At 48.5% G+C, this 23,411-nt stretch overlaps 1 protein-coding gene across 1 annotated transcript in view; it reads left to right on the forward strand.

Annotated features, from left to right (window-relative positions):
• The window catches only part of LOC115311378, a 28,824-nt gene extending 7,576 nt beyond the window's left edge, over nucleotides 1-21,248 (forward strand). Inside the window, exon 2 of the mRNA XM_029969995.4 lies at nucleotides 20,031-21,248. Coding sequence (XP_029825855.2) covers nucleotides 20,031-20,863 — 833 coding nt within the window. The 3' untranslated portion in view covers nucleotides 20,864-21,248. The remainder of the gene's footprint in view (nucleotides 1-20,030) is intronic.
• The last annotated feature ends 2,163 nt before the right edge of the window (nucleotides 21,249-23,411 follow it).

Here is a 23,411-nt window from a genome sequence, read left to right on the forward strand (position 1 = left end):
ACACCAGCTCGCCTGCACTCTGACTATTTTTCATTAATCGCTTATGAACTTCGTTGACGTCGGCACGCGCTGCCTCGTGACCACGCAGTTCGTGTTGTTGACGCTTAACTGTTTCGGAGTTACGAGCCGCCGCAATAGCCCCTTGTAGAGTTAGTCTTGCGTCCAGTTGAAGCTTTTCACTCAACGTCTTGTCTAGGAGGCCCACGACCAGCCGATCTCTGATCAGGTCTTCCCTGAGGCTTCCGTAGTCGCAGGTGTCTGCCATCCTATGCAAGTCTGTTATGAATGCTTCCGCTGTCTCGTGCGTTTCTTGTTTCCTCATGTTAAACTTTGCCCGTTCAAATATGACGTTCGTATGAGGAATGAAGTGAGCTTCAAACTTGTCTTTCACTGTATCGTAGACGTTTAGTTCGTCCGCTGACAGCTTCAGTGAAAATAGAACGTCCTCGGACTCTCGTCCCATCGCGTAGAGAAATGTGTTCACCAGGGTCGTTTGGTCTCGTAGATGGAGCCCGGAGATGATGCGATAGCGTTCCCATCGTGCGATCCACCTCCTCCAGTCGTTTGGGTCTAGCTTCTCCGGAGTTTCAACGGCGGACGGGTCGAAGAACAGAACACCGCCCGCTTGTGCCGCGCCATTGAAGAACGAAGCCTCGCCCGCTTGTGCCGCAGCATCTTCCGCTTGAGAAGGCCTTGACTGGTTTTGTGCCATCAAAAACCGACTTCAGGCGTCGTCGAGGTCTCGTGGTCAATCACGCCACCGCTGCCACCATGTCGTGTACCGTGTGCAAACCTCCAAGAACGTTAGAGATGATATCGAGACGAACGTTTGTTTCCCGCTCTTTTAATATAGCGTCTCTCCTGGACCCAGAGTTGCCAGACCTCTTTCCGTCTCTGGACACGACACGTTTAGCCTCGGTGGGCTAGCGTGTGTGCTGTTGCCAATCCGCAGAAGCCCTAGACCTCTATGCTAACCACCTCATGAACCTCTTCGCACAGAAATATCCGAAGTGACCTTACAGGGGGCCGCTCTCATGAGACGCGACCAATTCATTATGACACCCACATTACGGCCCGAGGTATTTATGGCCGGCCCTGCGACGTTTGAAAAGGCTGTTGAAATATCCTCAAGAGTAACGTGCCTTTGGCAGGTGTTGGCGACTACAGCCGCGATCGCACGGCTAACACAGCACACAAAAGACAGTCTGTGAGATGATCCAAGCGCAGACACTGAATGCACCTGGATGCTACACGAGGAGGATACAGGCGCAAGGCGCATGGAAATGCTGGCATGAAGTTTTGTATGGTGGCCAGGAATATATCAGGCAATGGAACAGCATGTCCAAAGATGCAAAATCTGCCAAGCAGTTCAGCCCGCTGCCTGACCGGTTTTACTGCACCCCTGGAGCTATCCTGCCCGGTGCTGGTCGCGTGTGTGTGTGGATTCTGCTTCCAAGGGTGCAAATGTGTTTCTTGTACTCATTGATTCATCTATAAGTGGGTCGAGGTGTGGTCCGCCTTCAACATCCACCGCCAAAACTAGCAAACGTTTCAAGATTTTTTGTTTTGTTTTGTTTTTTGCCTACGGCTTGCCTACAGCCTGCCTACAGCTTCCCTAAAGCATTGGTGAGAGTCAATGAACCGCAATTCACGTCTACTAAGTTCGCTGAGGTTATGACTACTAACGGCGTGAAACACATTCGCACACCGCTTTATCACGCAGCTTCTAGCGGTGCTGGAGAACGCACCGTTCAAACGGTAAAGGGAGTATTGCTCAATCAGCTGTGCTCGAAAGCGCGGAGACTGGTACTCGGTGTACCCTCCAGGAGTGTCTTGACAGCTTTCTCTTGAGCTATTGCAACGTACCCCGACCAGTGTGACTGGACAACCACCTGCCGAGCTGTTCCTGAAGCGCCAGCCACCAACTAAACTGTCCATGCTAAAACCTGATTTCGCCAGTACCAAGCAACGCAAGCAAACTCACCGAAAAGAACAACGCAATTTGGTGCGAGGGGCTGAGTGTGTGTTCAGTGTGGTTGATCGTGTTTTTGTGAAAACAGTGCGCGGCGAGTGCGACTCTTGGGAGGAAGGAATCGTGTGTCAGCTGTTGAGAGACCTACGTTGTGAAAGTGCTTAGCCAGCTTCTTTTCACGCACGCCGACCACATGCGTCCTCCACATGCGGACCCCATCGCAAGTCCGGAAGATGAAGCGGTGACTGGCGTACAACTTCCGCCACACAGTAACTTCCAGATGCCGATACCACCAGCTCGTGCGACGTCCCTGACGGTCCCGAATCCACTTACAACTACTCCAGATACGTCTGATACATTTCTCTCAGAACTGCTGCATGAATCGGCTCCACGCACAATCCTGGATGGCCCGGTGGTGCTTCTTGCCCCGGCAGCGACCGCTCCGCCTCCAACAGCGGAAGCAAAGCAACCGCTTCGGCGAAGCTCGCGCTCCCGCAAGCCGCCGGAAAGTTCCTCTCTTTCGACCGCGTTTTTGAATTTTGACACATTTTTTGCAAGTGTCCCTCTTTCGAGCACTTGCGGCACACAAAACTTTTGTAGCAACACACGCCGCACGAATTTCCAGAGCCACATTGCTCGCACTTTCATTCCCACTGCCTTGCCTCCCGTTCCGCTGCCAGAGGTCGGCATTTTTAGTCGAACTCACTCACTCGCAGCTAGTTCAAAATAAAAAAAAAAAGTTAAAAACTCACTCACCCTCACGGCTGCACTCACCTTCAAGTCCTCACTCACGAACTTATGAACTCACCGAATTCATGAACTCATCGAACTCACAAACTCACACCTCCATCGAACTCATGAGCTCATCAAACTCCTGCCCTTTACCAAACTCATGAACTCACCGAACTCATTCCCTGCGTCGAACTCATGAACTCGCCGAACTTACAAACTCACACCGACCGAACTCACCGAACTCACGCCCCTCACCGAACTCATGAACTCACCGTAATCACGCCCCCCATGAAAGTCATATGAAGTCACCGAACTCACAAACTCATGCCCCTCATCGAACTCATGAACTCACCGAACTCACTGGACTCACGAACTTACGCCTCTCAACGGACTGATGAACTCACCGAACTCACAAACTCACGCTCCTCATCGAACTAATGAACTCACTCACTGACCTCACGCACTCAGAAGTAGTTCTCGCCCTCAGCGTAGTCGCGGCGCTGGTGCTCGTGTTGCACGCCGGTTGCGCGGCTTTTACAAGCATGCCATGGTCGCTGCCATGTCCGCCGCTCCGGCGCCAGCCGTCAAGTCGCCAAGTAAAGAAATGTTTTGTCTTCTTGTTTGTTTCGCTTCGACTCCTTCCGCGTGCTCGCTGAGCGTTTGAGAAAGGCGCGCTTTGTTGGGATACAAGGGCGTATCATCGCGAGTGTCGGGAAGGATTATTCTTTACGATGTTCACTATTCGATCCAAGCATTCGCGATAACTTCAAACATGAGTGAGCGTCTTCAGCGTTGTTTATTCAGGTGTGAATTACTATTATTATTTAAACATGCACAGCCTTGGGTGTGTATTTTGCTTGTGCATAGCATTGTACCGACTGTCAACAAGGCGCCGAAGAAAAAGACAAGCTGGCGCGTGAAATGCGGCTCGCGCATTCAGCTGCTGGTTCGACGGACTCAAGCACCCACCGGTGCAGTTACAAACGCCTCAGATTTCTAATTATGTAAATATTCTAAAATAAATTAGTTGAAGGATCGTAACCCCTTCAGCATATTAGTGCGAACTTTTCCTTAATGACAGGACAGTTTGCTTGGCAATTCATTGTCACGTAGAACAATTTCAGAACAGTCTGCCTTTATATTTATCGTGTTCACACAAAGTATTTTGCCTACAATAACTGCCTGGTCGATATTTCTTTTTGAAAGAATGAACGTTTAAAGAACTTCGTGCGTACCATATTATTGTATTTTAATTTTTATCGCGTCTTTCATTTTGCGTTGCACCACACATACCAATTAAACCTGAAGCGTTCTAATCCAGCTCTTCTGTGCCTCGCAAAATGTTATACATATGGATCCTGACATAAAATCGTTTTCGGTGTCAAATTACTTCGGTATTCTTGTTGCTCAATGTGTTCTTGTTCAAACTTGTCAATATGTTGAATACAAATATTTACAAACTAGATGTACAAAGTTGTGTTTTCTATTAAAATCACTGATTAAATTTTCATATCAATCAATTTTTAGTTTGTGTTCACTAATTTGTATCAATTCACTACAGCCTAGTGGTGTAAGCGCAAGTGTTTTTACCTTTGATATTCAAATTTCTTCTAACTTCTGATAACCTAATTCGGATCTCCATGCGATATCTGAGAAAGGGGGGGGGGGGGGGGGGGGGGAGGAGGGCGCTTTCATGCAACTTAATTATAATGATGATTATGAGTTTATTGTCGTAGCTGCAACGAGGGCTATAGTGTCTCAAACTAAGCGTAATTAGGCCATACTGTAACGAGAACTACTCCAAGGCTACAAAGTTATAAATCATATAAATACCCAGTTCGTTCCAAAAAGTCTAAAACACGACTGAGCTGGACTAAAGGTTTATCGCCAAGCAGAAACGAGATGTGAAATAGAAGGTGACCTATAAAACGTTCCGGGAAACATGCTTGACGTCGTGAATGATGAGGCGAACGATGTCATAAAATGTGTAATCTAGTCAAAAGCTCTCCACAATGGTCACAGTGTAACATGTTCACCACGAAGCACATACTGATGAGTCAATCGGGAGTGACGGAAGAACATCCACGGGACGTTCCTTGTTATAAAAGCTCTCCCAAATGCCCAGAAGGGGCTTAATTTTATGGAGTTTGTTGTTGCCCTCTGTATCCCATTCCAGCTGCCATGTGTGAAAAATTGATTTTCTCAAAAGTGGTTTGAGATCCTGGTAGGCTAATTAAGCAATTGAATATTGTTGATGAGGGTCGAGCTGACATGGCCAATTTATCCACCTCTTCATTGCCCACGATCAAAATGTGACTCGGCGCACAACGAAACTTTATGTCCCGACAGCGTCGGAGTGCCTTGTTGATTTGAACGTGTAGATGGTGTGTAAGGAGATTTTTTGTAGGAACCAGGGAGGACACACCCAGTAAGGCACATTGTGAATCGACAAAAATAACAGCTTTCATTACATTCTTGTCGAGTGTAACTTCGGCAGCTAGTAAAATAATACCGCAGAGGTCTGCAGGGGAAATGCTTGCCCTGTATACAGGCAACTTGTATGGCTTTTCTGTATGATGTAGAATAGAGAGAACATCCTACAAACTACGACGATTTGGACACGTCTCAAGTACCCGTAGACTGAACATTTCTGTTGCAAATAGAGGAACTCCTGCTGGAGGGTTTGTGGTGAAATTACCCTTTTATTGTATTTAGTAAGTGACCAGTCATAAAAAACCGGCAGAGCATCCCAAGGAACGACGCTATCGGTGTTCTCAAGAAAAGAAGAGATTGGCAAGTACTTTGCAGACGAAAGCTTAATGGTCGAACAACGCTCGACTTGTTTTCCAAAAGTTGCGAACTTCTGCAAGTGTCAAGGGCATTGTTGGAGGGATGTTTTGTACTGGAAAACACTTTGTAAGCATAAAAGACGCTGATGCACTGCCTCCGCTGTCCCGCGAGAAACCTAGGCACTGCCTCCGTCTCTCGAGGGACATTTGATGCGTTTCAGCATACAAACTCCTTAAAGGAGATGTGCGAAATGCACCTGTGACAAGGCGAAGTCCAAAGTGATGTATTGGATCCATCATTTTAAGAGTGTGTCGACCCGTACACGATTACACCATCGAAGAGGGATCGAACTAAGGAGTTGTACAGTTTTAGGTGACAGCGCCTATCAGACCCCCATGACACGTGCAACAGCACCTTAAGGATGTTTGATGATGATGATGATAGGGGCGCACCAAAGTAACCGCTGATGCAGCAGGCGCAAAGGTAGCAGTGGAAAAACGTGGATGATTAGAGTACTAGATTATCATCGCGTTCCGCCACTGCTGCTGCACGGGTGGTAACTTTCGTGTGCCTCCGAGTTTCAAACGAGCTTAAAGTCGTTCTAAAATTGACTGATAGAGTGGTTTTCCATTATGCTCAGCATGTTTCTAATTGAAACTATAGGATTATTTTACCAATTAAAAAGTTAATTGAGGAGGTATAGTTAATTATCCGACTTATCGCAAACATTTGCCACCCACATAATGTCCCCCTTGCCGTATAACTAACCTGCGCAAACTGTATTAGTGCATGTTTTACGGATTTTTTTAAATACATCTGTTCGAATTAAAATGGAACACCCGGTATATATATATATATATATATATATATATATCGCCAAGTAGGGCCCGCTCCCATGTTCGGAATCTTTCGACTTCTTTCGGGACACCAAACAACATCGCCTTTCTGCCTGCAGATCTCGAGGACACCCTTGTTTTGCAGCTTGGGACGCAACAGTGTTTTTCTCGCAGCTTGTTAGCCATAATGGAATTCTGCAGTGAATTTCATTTCAGGTCGGCCGCTCTTTTCAGAGGCGTAATAGGAGACGGCGGGTGTAACACTGGGGCGCGTGTTACTCCCTCTCCCTCCCCCCCCCCCCTTCACCCCCTCGTTTCCGCCGCTTCGCGGCAACAGTCTGCGGATGGCTCATTAAAAAACATTAACCCACCTGGCCCACCCGTACACGCCGGTTCACGGCGCCCTACCATCGGCTCAAGCCCCGCTGACCTCCACTGCACCTCCGGAGTCGCAGCTATGGTGGGCTTGCGAGGCCCCTCAATGTACTTATTCTCCCACCTTCTATTCCCTGTAGTGCAGGGTAGAGCTGCTATCCACTTAGCGATTGCTGTCCGCCCCGCTAAAACCCACCACAGCTGCGCATGCTGAGGTGAATCACTGAGTCACTTTTGCAAGCGCGATCGTCACACCTCCCCCTTCTTTCGCTTCCCACTAATTCGCACAATGCATAACGTGCCATTACGCCGCGATGAGGAGCTTCGAGTTTTGGAATATGTCTATTAACATCGCTCTTGTCTATTGAGAAGGCTGGATCGCAAATCGACGCCTTTCTTGCTGGGGTCAAGTAGCACCAACGGCAGCCATTGCTTGACACCACCAAATGCATGGTTAGTTTCCCCCATGTTCAAGCTGTTGTCGGCAATGAAACTTTTTTGTTCCTTTCCGGGAAGCTTGTCAAATAGCTTGTGCACAAACATTAAAACTGACAGCCATCACATGTTTCTTATAAATAAATGTTTTGTGGTCATGAGTGGCTCTGCTGCGTGAAAAATGTAGTGCAGCTCAATGAGACAAAAGCTACCCAGAGTCACCGCGTAGTCAATGGCGGTTTCGACGAGTTAGATTTAGCAGACGACAAGCTTGAAAGCTTTGCTACGCGGAATTCGCTCACTCACGAAAAACCGCCGTAAACATGGAACTTTTTTGACATCCATTAACTTCTGCCTCCCCGAGGACGATCCTATTTATGACAAGTTCCTTTTTTTACTCCACTACGAGAGCAAGCTTGCCAGCTCAGCCGTGGATGCTCTGGCAAGCTTGATTCTTTAATTGGCGTTCGAACGCTTGACAAATACAGATTCGATCTCCAAATCCAATATAATGATCGCAGCACATAATAAAATACTCGCCTTCGAGCCCTCCGTACATGCTTCAATATTCTTACTTTTGTATGTTTCTCCCATAGACTTACGTGTATTGCCTGGTGTCAAGTAACGGCCGCCGGTGGTGCCACCGACGGGCACCCGATCCTCGATCCAGCCTGCTTCAATAGAGATCAGTGATTGACAACCCTGTTCCTTCACTTGTTTCTGCGCGAACTTTCTGTGAAACGCGCCTTGGCTGCACCAGTTATCGGGCAAAGGGGGCAGTTGCCTACACTGATGACCACAGAGTCACTAAATAAGCTATACGCTTCAGAGCAACGACACTTCAGTCACCTTGGTGCTTAGAAGCATGCTTGCCAGTTATCTGAAACTTTATCGGATTGCAGAAGAAGGTTTTCCGCCCTCAAGAAATGTTAAAACAGCTCGCGACAGGGAAGAATAATGTAACCTGAGCTTCCTAAGACCGTATCTAAAGCTGAGGAAGTCGCATTTTTCAATTGTGACTATCAACAGTTGCGTGTGCTCCGCACTAAGCACCAAGATGGCGGCTCCCACTAGCAGATCGGGGAACGGAGTGCGACATATGCGACACATGACCCTCAGCGTCGCATCACTTCTAGGTGCAAGGTGTTTTTGCTAGCCTCCTTCTGCAGATAGAAGTGATTCACTCTCCGATTGGCGTACGGAAAAGAAGACGCGCGGGCAGTTTAGGTGTAGAATGGTCGCGTCGCACTGTACATGCGCTTACTTGCTGACAAAAAAAAAAGTTTTTGTTTAAAAGGTGTTTGTGTCCCCGTGTCTAAGTTACCTCAGACTGCAGGGTGTAGTTTTGCTCAGGTATCTAATTCCTTGACCGAAAGGCACACTTATACCCGTGCCACACGGGCAACTCGAATGCCATTTACAACGAATGACATTTGTGTGATCGGCGAATCTGCTCGCAATCTGTCGCACGTGGAATGCGCTACACCCAGTGTGTCGCGTGCTGACTGGCAGTCCGCTCAAATGCCGTCCGTTGTAAATGACATTCGAGTTGCCCGTGTGGCATGGGTATTACAAAATATGTACGTGCATACTGACTTCTTTCGCATGACATGTAGGTAGGCGGCGAAACCCGCCACACGAGTCAATCGGCGTTGAGTGCAGGTGCCGTCAACGCCAACTTAGATGCTCTGTCTTATCCACAGACAGCAGTCTCCAGGCTCAGGCTCATTGTTGCTGTCTTCTAAATAGGCGCTGAAATGGTGCGGCTTGAAGAGCGCGAAGAAATCCCCCCCCCCCCCCCCCCCTCCCATCGCGGATTATTTCATTAAAAAGGCGATGCAACGATTTTCGTACTTTACGCAGATACCGCTTAGAATGAATCCTTGAGGTTTAAAACCTATGAAACACGCGTCAGTTTTTTCACCCCACGCATTGATAGTCGCACAAAAAATTGAACAAAAACGAGCGGCGTTCACCCCAACGAGCTTGAGTCTTACCTTAGAGCGGTAAACCGGAACCCCCTGCCTGCATCGGAAATGGCACCCCCCCGATTGCCGCCATCTTGCCTGTTTGCCACATTAGTGATTACGTGACGTTAAGACGGCTGCGCCCAAAGGTGGGCCAGATCAGGGGGGCTAAGCTCGCCTCCGGCGGGAATCTCTCCGATGCCACGTCACGAGGGAGGGGAGGAGCTTCTTTTGACTCCGCCCCGGCGAGTTTCCCACTCCCCCTCTTACATTTCCGACCCCCCCGGCGGCGGCGAGTTCCCCAGCGTAGCTCCGATTTTTCCCTACGCTCCGCGGTGAAGGGTTTTTATTTTATTTAAATCGGGGGACCGGTGGCCGGCTGGGCTAGCGCACACCAGCTCGGAGCACGTCGAGCAAAAAGTCCGTTGCAGAACCCAGGATGCTGGATTCAATCTCCACCCCTGCCCGTTTTGATGTTGATGAGCATCGTACCGGCGTGCAGTCGTGTAACACTACTGCGGGATGGACGTTAAAGACCCCAGGCTAGCGGTTGTACGGCACTGCATGGCTAAATTTCTCATCTACAGCTGGGAGAATCTTCCCCGTTGAGGCAGACCAAGTTTTAGGCAGTATCGACATACATACAGCCCAATTTTTTTTATTTAAATCGTAAATGACAAATAAGAATAGGTAACAGCAGGGATGCTAATTATACAAACATTGCTTGGATGTGGGCTAGTTGACTAGACATTGTGATGGTTTGCTGCGCCACGTAGATGCAAGAAAAACGCTCTTGATAAAGATATAAACTAAAGCAGAGTATAGACGAAAAACAACATGCAGGAATGGGGCAGACTAACAACTGTGTAATTTCTTTCTCATCTTTCTCCCCCCACACCGCCATACAGCCACAATATCTTTTTTTTTTTTCAGAATAGGGTGCACGTGGAGCGAAAGCTCGTGCTGCAGAACCCAGGATCGTGGATTCACCCCCACCCCTGCCCTTTTCGATGTTGATGAGCATCGTACCGGCATGCGGTCGTCTATCACTACGACGTGGTGCACGTTAAAGACCCTAGGCTAGCAGTCATACTGCACTGGCTAAATTGCTTATCTACAGTAGGTGACAATGTCGCAATGTTCTGGCATGTTCTCCTGCTGTATAAACAACTAACGGCCAATTTGTTTGTCAAAATAGGGTGTGGAAGAAGAAAGATGAGAAAGAAATTACACAGCTGTTAGTCTGCGCCATTCATGTATATTGCTTTTCTACTATCATCTGTTTTAGTTTGAATTTTATCAAGTGCGTTTATCTTGCATCTACGCAGCACAGCAACCCATCAAAATAATTGTAAAAGCCTGTAGGTAATGGTAAATTGCGTTCCTGGTTGCAGATTGCCGTAAAAACACATTGGTTTCTAGGATTCACTTTGTAGATTTTGTATGTAGGATTCACGACGGGGACAACAGTCCATTCACGGCTCCATCGCCTCAAGCCCGGTTCGCAACGCAGTTCATCGGACAGCCACCTTACCACGTCTTTCGAGAGGCGATAGTGTTGTTGAAAATCAACGTCGTCCATGTCAAACACATTGGCGTGGTTTAAATACCTATGCCGACGGCAAAACACGAACGAAAACGCTGCCATTTTGGACGCTTCTCCCTGATCTCGCGCCCAACTCGCCCAAACTCGCCTAGGTCGGAGCCGGCAAGCTTTTCCCTTCCGCGGCGGCTTCTGCCACGTCACAATGACGTCACCGCATCTCGCCGCGAGTTCTGAATATGCAACTCTCCGACCGCCTCAAACCATCCGTTCTGACGTCACGATCTAGGGAGTGTCGGCGCGTGTCGTCATGCACGGCGCCGACCAATCGCGGTGGTCGGCGAGTTTGGCGGAGAACTCGCCTCGATCTCGCCGCGCCGAGCTTAGCCCCCCAGATTGGCCAGATCGCGGTCAGCAGATGGGCACTCTGGGGCTGCGTTCGAATCTTACTCGAATGGCAGCAAGTTAATCCGGCGGATCAAGTCACGTGACAAGACAGCTGCAGCAACGCTGGACGCGGGTAGGTTTCCGAACGCAACGGGTACGATAACTTCGCCCAGGAGTGAGATAGAAGCTGCATTCGATTTACTTGCACCTCCTGCGCCGGTGCAGCAAAGTGTAGGGCAGTCTACTTCCGGTATATGTATTGAGATACGACCGGAAGTACACTGCCCCACACTTTTCTGCACCGGTGCAGAAGGTGCAAGTAAATCGAACGCAGCTTCTATCTCACTCCTGGCACTCCTGAGTGAAGTTCTCGTACCCGTTGCGTTCGGCAACCTACCCGCGTCCAGCGTTGCTGCAGCTGTCTTGTCACGTGACTTGATCCGCCGGATTAACTCGGCGCCATTCGAGTAAGATTCGAACGCAGCCCCAGAGTGCCCATCTGCTCACCGCGATCTGGCCAATCTGATCTGGCCCACCCTTAGGCGCAGCCATCTTGACGTCACGTGATCACTAATGTGGCAAACAGGCAAGATGGCGGCAACCGGGGGTGTGCCATTTTTGACCGCTGGTTTACCGCTCTAAGTTTACTCAAGCTCGTTGGTTCACCCCCTCACTTCGCAACCGGAACAAGCACCCATGTGATCTTGAGCTCGGGGTTGGCAAAGCACAGGACACGCGCCGAGTTCCAGACACACGCAAACACGTGCAGCATGCGCGTGAAGGTAGCTTTGGCTGGCTTGCACTGGCACGTTCTTGCTCACGAGCAGCAGGAACATGACGGCGGCCAGGTGCCTCGTTTACAATCGTCTATTGGGTTCGGATACATGGAATTGTGGTAGATCGTTCCGATGACTCTGATAATGATATCCGATACTCTGCTGCCGCCTTTGCGCATGCGCCGTCTCGTTATCGGATATTGTACGTTATCAGGGTACCGGAGGTATTGGAGGTATCGGAACGATCTACTAAAACTATATTGTCGTCATTAAAGCGATTATACATGAACCACTGCCCGAATGCTTGTCGAGCTATTGATTGTCACAAGCCCAAATCAAGTGCTAATGGAACGCTCGTGCCCAACTTATGAGCTGCATGCAAATATCCTCAATCGGGGGACTAGGCCAATACCACCTAGAACACAAGGCCTGCGCGTTTCCTCCTCTAAACGTTATTACTAGTAGATCCCCTCAGCGCCCCTAGCTAGCCCGGATGAGCACCATCGATCTGCTCCATCGACTGCGACATCGTCTGCTCCATCGCCTGTTTCAGTGGTGTGTGTAGCAGATAATGAAACAGATGCTCACGCCGAGTGTCTGTAGCTATAGCACACGATGAAGAAGTTCACGTGGAGCGTCAAATGCACGAGAGGAAATGCGATGCGCGAAGGGCTGCAAAGCCTTTCGCTGGACGCTGGCACCAGAGCCGTAAAAGTAGAGAGTTTGGCCATGCGTTGGGAAGTATAGGAGACTAATGAGGAAGCGCCATTGGCCCAAAGCGGGCAGGGCGTGTTCCAGGGCGTCTTCAGAAATTCGAATGTGGCCAACCAGAAGCCGGAAATAATACCCTGGTGGTGGTCGCGAGCAACAAACTTGGTAAGTGCGTCGGAGTAACTCTCGGTGACTGAAAACATGGTGCACGTGATGTTTCAATCACGGTCATCCAAAATCATGGTGGAAGAGTGCGCCTAGCGGAACGATGGACATAATCCAACGTTACTAAAACACTCAGTTGGGAAACTCCCATAGAGACAGCTTTGAAAAAATGGACCCAATCTGTCTCCGAGCACCGAGCTAATGACGAACACAACGCCACCATTTCTCCCGCAGCGGCCACTCGAAGAACTGCACGCGACTTTTATTTTGGCTTTCAGAACAGATACAGCAGGGGTGCCATCCCCGTCTCCCCGGCGGACGCGCCGCGTTTACCTACTGAAGTTAAAATGCACCTAGGGCGAAACGCGCTACCTGAAAGGCCCGCTGAGGCATGGTTGTATAAAAACAATACTAATTCTTCCGCAAAACCCTGCGAACTAAAGATGATAAAAACATCACGCGCCCATCATTTGGTACTAAACTCCAATAAATTTCGTACAAAAAGAGTCTTTTCCGTTTGTTTTTACGCAAAAACAGGCTTTCAAAACGCTCGAGGTGACCATAGTACAGACAAACGAAAAAGAGTGGCGCTGTTGTCGCATTTAGCTCGGTCTCGGTGGACGTCAGCGGCCCAGGTTTCGACGGCGAGTTTCCCAACTGAGTGTTTTAGTAACGTTGACATAATCCGTACGCCAAGCGCCGAGGGTCGGGAATCTGCCGTCCGAACGGTCACACTCTGTCCGAGCAAAACAGAGTTCGAGCGGCCGCATTCGTTTCTTACATCTTTCTGCATGATCGTGAACGAAACATCACGTGCACCCTATTTTCAACCATAAAGGGTTACTAAATTTAACTCTTACGCGTTTATTAAAACGACCAAAACTGTTTCTCGCTACCACCACTGGGGGATTCTTTTCGGCTTCTGGTTGGCCAAGAGAGCATGCCGAGCCCTATTTTTGCGTCTGGTGCACGCCCTGGCTCTGCCCGCGCCTCCCATTGACCAAACTCTCTGTATACACGGCTCTGGCTGGCATGGGGCAATAGACCTATTGCAATATTTCCCAAGCATCAAGGAGAATGCAGGGATTGGTGTTCCACGCGCCGCACGTGCTGGCCTCAGCCCAGTGGTAACTTTTCTAAAGAAAAAACCTAAAACAAATTGTATCTTGCATGCGCGTTCGTCAACGCTTTATTTTGGTTATTTATTTCGAATCTTTTATACGGGGAAGGCGTGCGCGTGTGGCACGTGGAACACCAATCCCTGCATTCTCCTTGATGCTTGGGTAATATAGCAAATAGTTTATTTTTGAGGGTGCTGTTTATATTCCGTTCACTCTTAAGGCCGGTTCAGACACTTGCGTTTGAGTGCGTTTGAGTGCGTTGCGTCGAGAACCGAAAGCGAGTCACCGGCACATCTGTGCTTCGTATGAAGCGTGGACTCCAATTCGAGGAATCATCTTGGCACGCGATATAGGCAGCAGGGATGTCCTGGTTTTTCGCTGCCGCAACGCAGTCAAACGCAGTCAAACGCAACTGTCTGAACCAGGCTTTAAGCAGAGAATGCAGCCAACGCCACGAGCACGAGAGCTCGATGTCGCTGCTTTGAAGCGTTGTTCCGCAGAATGAGCACGCGCGCTAGAAATGCACGTCTCAAAGCCAGGAGCGCGTGCTATAGCTAGCGCTCCTGGCTGAGGGAGTGTTCGCATGCGAGTTGCAAATGAAGTGGAAGCTCGCTATCAGCTCGCGCTCATCAGTCGCGCACACAGCTGTGGCCGTCAGTGAATGCGACGCAGTTCTGACGCGGCCCATACACTCACCAAGCTTCAGCATGCAGTGTTTGCCGCTTGGGGCGGGCAGAGCCGTATATGTAGAGAGTTTGGTCAATGGAGGCGCGGGCAGCGCCAGGGCGTGTGGCAGACTCGGAAAGAGGGCTTGGCATGCTCTCTTGACCAACCAGAAGCCGAAAAGAATCCCCTAGCGGTGGTAGCGAGAAACAATTCTGAGCCGATCGATAATCGAAGGTCTATGTTCGTATATGCTTTTAATAAGTGCGTAAGAGCGAAGTGTAGTAACTCTTTGTGGTTGAAAATAGGGTGCACGTGTTGTCTCATCATGATCATGCAGAAAGATGTAAGAAACGAATGCGCCGCTCAACTCTGTTTTGCGCGGACAGAGTGTGACCGCTCTGACGGCAGATTCCCGGCGCTTGGCGTTTGGCGTAAGGATTATGTCGATCTTTCCGCTAGTCGCACTCTTCCACCATCATTTTAGATGAGTGTGATTGAAACATCACGTGTACCATATTTTCAGCCATCGAGAGTTACTCCAATGCAGTTATCAGGTTTGTTTCTCGCGACCACCGCCAGGGTATTATTTCCGGCTTCTGGTTGGTCACATTCGAATTTCTGAAGACGCCCTGGAACACGCCCAGCCCGCTTTCGGCCAATGGCGCCGCTTCATTTGTCTCCTATACTTCCCAACGAATGGCCAAACTCTCTACATATACGGCTCGGGGGGCGGGTCGGGGATCTATACTACAGTCTGCTATACTATAACTAGAGTTCCTGTATAGGCTCCCTACGGGAGCCAGAGTTGCGCGTCTGTTTTCCACGTGCCGCCGCGCCCCTATTCGCCGAGATCCGATCACGTGAGGGTCTGGACCAAATGCCGTGCAGGAAAGTAGAAGTTGTACGCGTCCCGACAGTACGTTCCCCCACTTTTGAGCGCGCCGCGCTCCTCGAACGCGCGGCGCCTCTATTCGCGGAATTCAGTCATGTGAAGAGCAGAAACAACATGCTCTGCAGGAAAGACGGCGCTACGGGGATGAACACGCAACTCTGGCTCCCGTAGGGAGCCTCTACAGGAACTCTACTACTAACGAAACGTCATGCGCAGGCCTTGTCTTCTAGGTGACATTGACTGCGCCAACACGCGGCCGTGCATGTTATAGAGTGAAAATGCGCACTTTCTAGCCGTAACAGTGTCCAACGTGACGCATTTGTGGGACGTTTGTACATGTCGCCATTAGCTCGACACGTGTGACCATTTGAAACCTTCACAACCGTGCCATCTGTTTTCTGTGTCTTACCCATTACAAAAAATTACCGCATCTCCACGTGGTGAATGATGTTGATTGGGGCGAAGCTCGGGTGGTGCTGATGATACTGATTTTGGTCATAGATAGTGCTGATGGTGCCGTTTTCATTCATGTCAGTAGGAGAACGTGTGGTTTTCTTTTTTTTTCTTTTTTTAAGAAGACAGATGGGATGGCAACTCAGAACCCCCTACTCTTTTTTTTTCTTCTTTTTCTTGATACTGATTTTGGTCATAAGTAGTGCTGATGGTGCCGTTTTCATTCATGTCAGTAGGAGAATGTGTGGTTTTCTTCTTTTTATTTTTGTAAAAAGACAGATGGGATGGCAACTCAGAACCCCCTGCTCTTTTTTTTTCTTCTTTTTCTTGATACTGATTTTGGTCATAAGTAGTGCTGGTGGTGCCGTTTTCATTCATGTCAGTAGGAGAATGTGTGGTTTTCTTCTTTTTCTTTTTTTAAGAAGACAGCAACTCAGAGTGAGTGAGAAAATGTTTTCTTTTTCAGGTGGGGTACCTGTTGCCCTTGAAACTCGTCATTGGCTACAGGGAAAGGGGAAGGAGGGATTGGGGCTAAATGTAAATATCAAGTCCGGCGGACTTGATGAACTCTATCAGCGAGTCTAAAATTGCTTTTCTGTGCTCGGGGGTGCCGTCTGGAAGAACCCATTCCTTTAGGCAGAATGGTCTTTCTTGTGGCGGTAGAGCATTCAAAGCTAGTTTCCGCTTGATGTCACTTTTGGGACAATCCCAGATGATGTGTTTGATGTCTGCCAATATTTGAGAGTGATCGCACATGTCAGTTTTGGAATCTTCCCCGTTGTTGCTTTTTCGTAATTTATACTTTAAGGCCGGTGTCATGGCGGTTCCTGTACGCAACCTTCGGAGGCATACACGCTCCCACCGACTGTAAGATGTCGATGGAAGGGGGTGTTCGTCTGGCCTGCGTAGATCGGCGAGTCTTTGGCTTCTTTCTAGCCGTTCTTGGGCTTTGATTTCCGACGGGTCGACGTCGTCTTCGATGTCTTCATCTACGACGGGGTGCACTGAGCCTTGGCCGGGTGGGACTGCCTGTAGCTGCTCCCGTGCGGCTGCATGTGCCTCGTCGTTTCCGTGGATACCTTGATGTCCGGGGATCCATCGTATCTTGATGATACGGCCTTCAGCTCGAAGCTGTCGGGCCGTAGCCTTAATGCTTTTAACCGTTTTGCTGCGGCTATCATGTTTTTTCAATTTCAATTCATATTTACTGTGGTGGGTGTTTGGCAGTGAGGTATTTGTCGAATTTCTCGCCGATGTAGTTCACCTTGGTGAGGATCTCAAATGCTAGAGATTCTAGTTGTTCTATTCGGCTCGTGTTGGTCTGGACGTTTGCGAAACCTTGCTCAACCCTTCGGCTCAGTGTCTCGAACCTTGCTTCCCAATCGAGTTGCATCCTTGGTGTAGTGTTTGAAAGGAGTGAGGTTGGGCTCTGTTGCCCCGGCTGCCGTTGTTGCGCATTTCCGGATGGTGCGGAGGTTGTGGAGTAGAATAACCCTGCCGGATCGGTTGCTTGTTAATTAGGCCTTATTATGTTAGCCCACGAATTGTCCGAGAGGGTCCTCGTTTGTGCTGGAGATGTCTGTGTGAACACACTTTTCAAAGACTGCGAGGTCATACCTCCTCTCGTGGCAGATCTCTTACTTTGGTTATTTCTTCGCGTGTTGCTTCTCGGTGGAATTTTTCTTTTCGGGCACTCGTTGCTCGTGGCAATGTGCGGTCCCTCGCAGTTCAGGCACCTTGGTGTGGCCTGGCATTCTTCAACTTCTCCATGTTCATGTCCGCACGATCCGCATCGTTTGATCTTTAAGGGGCATACGTCAGACTTGTGGCCGAGTTGATGACACCCGTAGCAGACCAGTGGTCTTGGCCTGTATTCTGACACCTTGTAGACCTCAAAGACGTAGCGGACATATCGGGGCACAGTTTTGCCTTCGAAGGTAACGAGAATGGTCTTTTGCTTGATGCCCAGGGCTCGTGCTGCGACAATCTTGTGCGTGTTGCACGTAAGCTCGTTTACGAGAGTTGCTGGGTCATCGTGTGGTGAATTAAGGCATATCACCCCTCGCACTTCGTTTGAGCTTATCGCCTTGTAGGGTTGCACAGCCAGTGGGCCGTGTTGTTCGTTTGGGATTTCCGTGATCTGCAGGAACTTGGAAACGAGCGAGCTGTTCCTAGTGGTGATGGCAATGGTGTTCGCTTTTTCGTGTCTGTGCAAGGTGAACTCGTCGACGTTGTTTATCCCGACCTTCTCTATGGCGGTGCGGAGTTCTTTTGTCGAGAAGTCCTCGATGTTATGTTTCACACAGGGCGGAGAACAACCGTCTGGGTTGGTGGTTTTGGAACATTTTTGTCGAAAGACTCACGTTGGCCTGCTGACGCCTGGTTGTGTTTTCGCTTTCGTCGCACTGTCTGCCAGCCGTCGTCGTTCTTATCGTCGGTGATGGGGCGATGTTGTTCTTCGCGTGTTTGGTGCGAGCTACTTTCCAGAGTAGGAAACTCTTCTTCGTTCATGGCAGAGACTTCGTCACAAAGAGGCGTCGTTTCGGTTTGGCTTTCTTTGAAACCATTGTTCTCTTCGTTGTTTGAGAGCAGTGTTTGAAGTTTCTCCCGCTGCTCCATGCATTTCCTCAGGAATGCTTGGTTAGCCATGCAAGTGTTGACCCAATCCTTGTTGGTACTGCACGTCAGGAAGTATCCTGCGTCCATGACGATGTTCCGTTGTAAAACGGCGGTCGAGGACGCCTGGCTTCCAATGCTTCCTTCAATCGCTTGGGCAAGAGCAGCGGTAGGCTTAGCCACTCCGCTTCCAGTATGCATCTTCTGACCCTTCAAAACGCCTCCGAGGGTCGCTTGGCGTGTCGGCTGGTTAGGTGACTTGTCCTTGTCGGTCGTCGGTATCCATGGCGGCTGCGATGAGGTGCCAGGAACCTTTCGTATCGGTGCAATGATCGAATCTTGGAAGGAAGCTCACGAGCATACGTCTGGTCTCCTCGAGAGCTGAGGCCAGAGTCATGGCAACTCAGAACCCCCTACTCTTTTTTTTTCTTCTTTTTCTTGATACTGATTTTGGTCATAGGTAGTGCTGATGGTGCCGTTTTCATTCATGTCAGTAGAAGAATGTGTGGTTTTCTTCTTTTTCTTTTTTTAAGAAGACAGATGGGATGGCATCTCACAGCCCCCTATTTTTTTTATTCTTTTTCTTTTTTTCTTTTTTCTTCATCTTTTTTTATTTTTTTTTTCTTGCTCTCGCTGCTGGACTCACGAGGAGGAGCTCGTGAGCTCCTGCTCGTGAGCTCACGAGCAGGGGCACGCCAGACGTTTTTTCATTTTTTTTCTTGCTCTCGCTCCTGAACTCACGAGCAGGGTACGCCGGACGGCGGACGGACATACGGACATGGCTAGCCCCTAAGGAGCTTCGCCCCTAAAAAAAAGTCACTCACTTTCTACCGAAGTTTATAGAGAATAATGCTTAAGGCTATGCTATTCTAAAGAAAATGTATCCACTTTATTATCCACTGTTAAGGCTTTTTGGCCACTAATTTTCGTAGACTACATAAAACTCAGTGTATACAGATGAGATAGAAATTGTATAGAAAACAGATAGAGATACTAACAACTTTTTTGTCCCCTTTCTATAAACAAATGGCCAGTTTTTCATGAAAAAAATAATCATAAAAATTACTTTTAGGATTGTCACAATATATCCACGGAAACATCCAATCCGAACATACCGTGTGCACATATGCAGACATCATGAATACACAGATATGTTGCTTTTTCCCGCCAATAATTCATATCAAATGTGGTTTTTAAGGGTTAAGGAACTGTATCTATAATTATAAATATTTTAACGAGGCAATAATTATTTGAGAAAGTTGGAAAAGCAGCCTCCGCGAGGACGCTCCAACTGAGCGTGATGTCGCTTCTCCGCACTGCATGTTATTATCCTATCAAATCTAGTCTATAGAAATATCATAGAAAGTTTATTAAAACGCGGCAATAGAAATTCTATAGAATTTCTAGTGGTTGTATTCTATAGACTTTGGTTGAAAGAAAGTCTGTAGAAAATCTATTGAAAACTTTCGATACCACGTGACTGGATGGAAGTTGAGAAAGTCGTTTAAATGTGGATAGGATTTAGACTGCTTGAATATTTTTGTAAAACTTTGTTTCTTTCCACGTTTCTCATTTATTTTCTACCAATTTCAGTTGTCGGTGGTGGAGGCCAGGCGAGGAACCTGAAGAAGTTACAAGAACGCAACTATAAATGCATATATCGGATCCTTATAGGCCTCATCTTCAGCGCCGCGCTGATTGGCAGCGGAAGCGCATTATGCGCCAAGGGCCACTACCGGTTTGTTGTCCTCGCCGCAGTGGGTGTGTGTGCTTCCATACCTCTCCTGCTTCTGCTAGTGGCGCAAATCTGGCAGAACAAACATCCATTCGCCCAGAACAGCGCCAGGAAGGAACCGCCTACCTGGTATCTTGACGAACGTAATCGCAACTTTCGGCTCAGTCGATTGCAGAGCGAGAGAAGCGTACCGTACACGAGCGACCTGGAGATGATTAAAATGGAGCGCACCATACAATTCGTGAACTCACTAAAAGACAACGACAGTTCCTACTGGACCGGAAGTATGAACAGCTCCAAGCAAACAAATGCGAGCACGCCGGAAGCCGACCACAAAGCCCCATGTACCCTGGAAGCGACCTACCACAGCGACGTTTTGGAGAAAGAATCTTCAAAGAGCGCCGCACCCGACGATCATCCGGACATCGGTTCTGACGAAGGCATCTCAAGCGTAACTTCCGTCTCTCCTCCAAAGGAGCACGACATTCGCGTTCCTTTGGCCATTCACCCCATTTGGCCGAAGCGCCTGGCCTCGATGAGGTCTTGGACAGCTCAAGGAAGGGTGAAGGAAGGGTCCCGACAAAAGGACCAGTTCTCCGGCATCGGCAATGGACGCCCCGAAGGTCCACGCGACGTCATCGTCGAATCGGTCGTGCAGACTCGTGATGCTGTGCAGCAAGGGTTCTTGTAACGTTACGGTGCCATGGGAGGCTCACGTGGACGGCAAAGAGCTTCATGGCAGTGAACCGGTTAGAGTGGGTACCTCCGAAAAGAGTTTGGAGGGGCTCACTGTTATTGGCATGTATCTGTGTTCCTGTAAATATTAGGTTTGCGTGGGAAAAAAAAGGAAGAATTGATGGAAACATTAGTTTTCTTATTTAGCTACACTTTGCTGACCTGCTCCTCCCGTGTTCCGTGTTTTCACGTTTACAAGAAAACCACCAAATGTGAAATGTTCGATAAATCAAGATGCCAGAAATCAGAAAAAAAAAAGGTGCCGAGGATATTGAGAAACGATACGCTCATGGTTATAGTTTCGTTGCATCCCACGCTCTCGTACAAAAAAAAAAAAAAAATAAATCATAATCTAGGAAAATCTTAAAGGGGCACTGACACATCAAAATCATATTTTTTTTTTATTATCCGAAACGATTGAAAACGATGCCGGGACATTACCCTCAAAATTTGAGATTTGGGAATTCAGTATTCGTGAAGTAAAAAAACAATTTCCAAATGCCGAATTCGAAGTTCCCGCGCGATCGGCGCCGGTGCCTTGACGTCAAAAATCGCGGAGACCTGAGAGTCGACTTCCTTTCACCACTCCCTGCTGTTGCCATGGCGACCCAAAGCGAGGAGGAAAGGAGCGAGCGCCCGGCGTTGCGGCGGACCGGTTTTGAGCGGTGTCGCCTGTTTGCCGTTGGAGGATACAAATCCAGGAGACGGCACCACAACGAACTCCCGATTTTTGGTATTTCAAAAAGAAGGGCCGTAGTGCGTTCGCAATTGCGTTAAAAAACATGTTTTAGGATTGCCGTAATTAAATGTTATAGAGATGTCGCCTACAAAGCTTCTAAATTTCCTGATTTTTGACGTCACCGATCAAAAGAAGCGAGGAGGCGAGACGCGGGAAAATCAAACGCCAAAAATAAAAAGGCGCGCGCGCGCGCGGGAAAATTTTTTTTCGCGATGCGTTTTTTTTTGCGTGTCTATGACTGCAACTTGCATCGTTTTAGACAATAAAAATAAATACGACCTTTGGGGTGTCAGTGCCCCTTTAAGATATCAACCCTAGAGCGTGCAGACAAACGGGTCAATCACAAACATTAAAAGACAAGGTTAATAAACAGGCGAGTTGGTTAACGTTACACATGATTCTAACCGGAGATGATGGACGACAAGGGGGATATGAGACACACGCACCGTGTTTGTCTCTTGTCTCCTTTGTCGTCCGTCGTCTCCTGTTTGAATCATTTGGGACAAACATTAACCTTGGACTCGTGTTCGTCTCCTCTGTTTCCACGCTCCTGGGGCGGTTTCCTGATCAATGTGGCTATATCACCTGACTGCTAAAATAGCCGCAAGAAAGGTTTTCTGGTCAGGTGACCGGTTCAGAAGGCATGAAGTACCTAGCGATCAAGCAGATTCTGCTCGGAAAACGTAAACTTTTGCCTATCGTGTTCTTTCTTTAATCCTCGCCTAAAAAGACCTTCCCCACAAATGGCTTTACATGCCGCTTCAAAGGGGCTATTCGCACGAGGGATGCTTTTCGGGGAGGGAAATGCGTGACGTCAATGATTGGCATAACCAGCGCACTCTTATAAAAAAGGGTCTATATAGTCCTCCCCAAAGGGAGGAACGCTCTCTACACATACGTTCCATAAGAAAGGAAGGAACTTTCGACCCTGAAAGCTGGCCCGGGAGCAAAATTCCTCCGTCGTCTGCATCTCATTATGGCGGCCCCGAATCTAGCGAGTCGAGCTCAGTGAGGCTTAACAATGAAGCTGCGACTACTATTGTATGTACAGTCGCCGGCCATATGAGCTCCCCCGGCCGAACGCCGAGCGGATCAGCGGAAATCCCGCACGCGGCGCGTCGAGCGTTGCCGCGTTTTGGGAGTCAGGCTATTGGGACCAAACCACTCCGTTATCAAAGGGGTGGACGCATAACTTTTATCGGAATTCCAGCATTTAGAAGTGTGAACCGCAAAAACATGGCCGATTAGAATTGCCGTCTTCGGGTGTTGGCCCCAAGTGCTCAGAGATGATTTTATAACTGCTGATAAACTGGAGCTTCCTTTAGGCGTAGATAAAGCAGCAGTGTTCGATCGATGCTTACAAATGTAAAAACTCTATCTTTTATATAATATATGGCGTGACAACAATGATCCCCCGGCAAGCGAGAAGTGGCCGACCAGGAAGCCATCTGCAAAGTCATCGTGTAGAGAATTACCCTTGGCGAAGCAACACGCTACTGAGCGCAGAACAAGAGGGTCTCGATAAAACGCGTTCATGAAAAGTGCCCGAATCTTTATTCTGCTTCGACACAAAACTTTTTTTTGTTATCTATAGCATATTCTTATAGATTAAATAAATTATTTCAAGTTAGCTTGTCATTGTCTAGTCTAGGTTTAAGAAATATTGTAAGCTTGTGGCATAGGATTACTTTTCCGTAGGAAATATTTAAAATGACACACCGGTTTTACAAATAAAAAATAGCATATAACACGTCAGAGATATTAT

This window comes from Ixodes scapularis, unplaced genomic scaffold (genome assembly GCF_016920785.2).
Source record: "Ixodes scapularis isolate PalLabHiFi unplaced genomic scaffold, ASM1692078v2 PGA_scaffold9__187_contigs__length_104089568, whole genome shotgun sequence".
NCBI lineage: Eukaryota > Metazoa > Arthropoda > Arachnida > Ixodida > Ixodidae > Ixodes > Ixodes scapularis.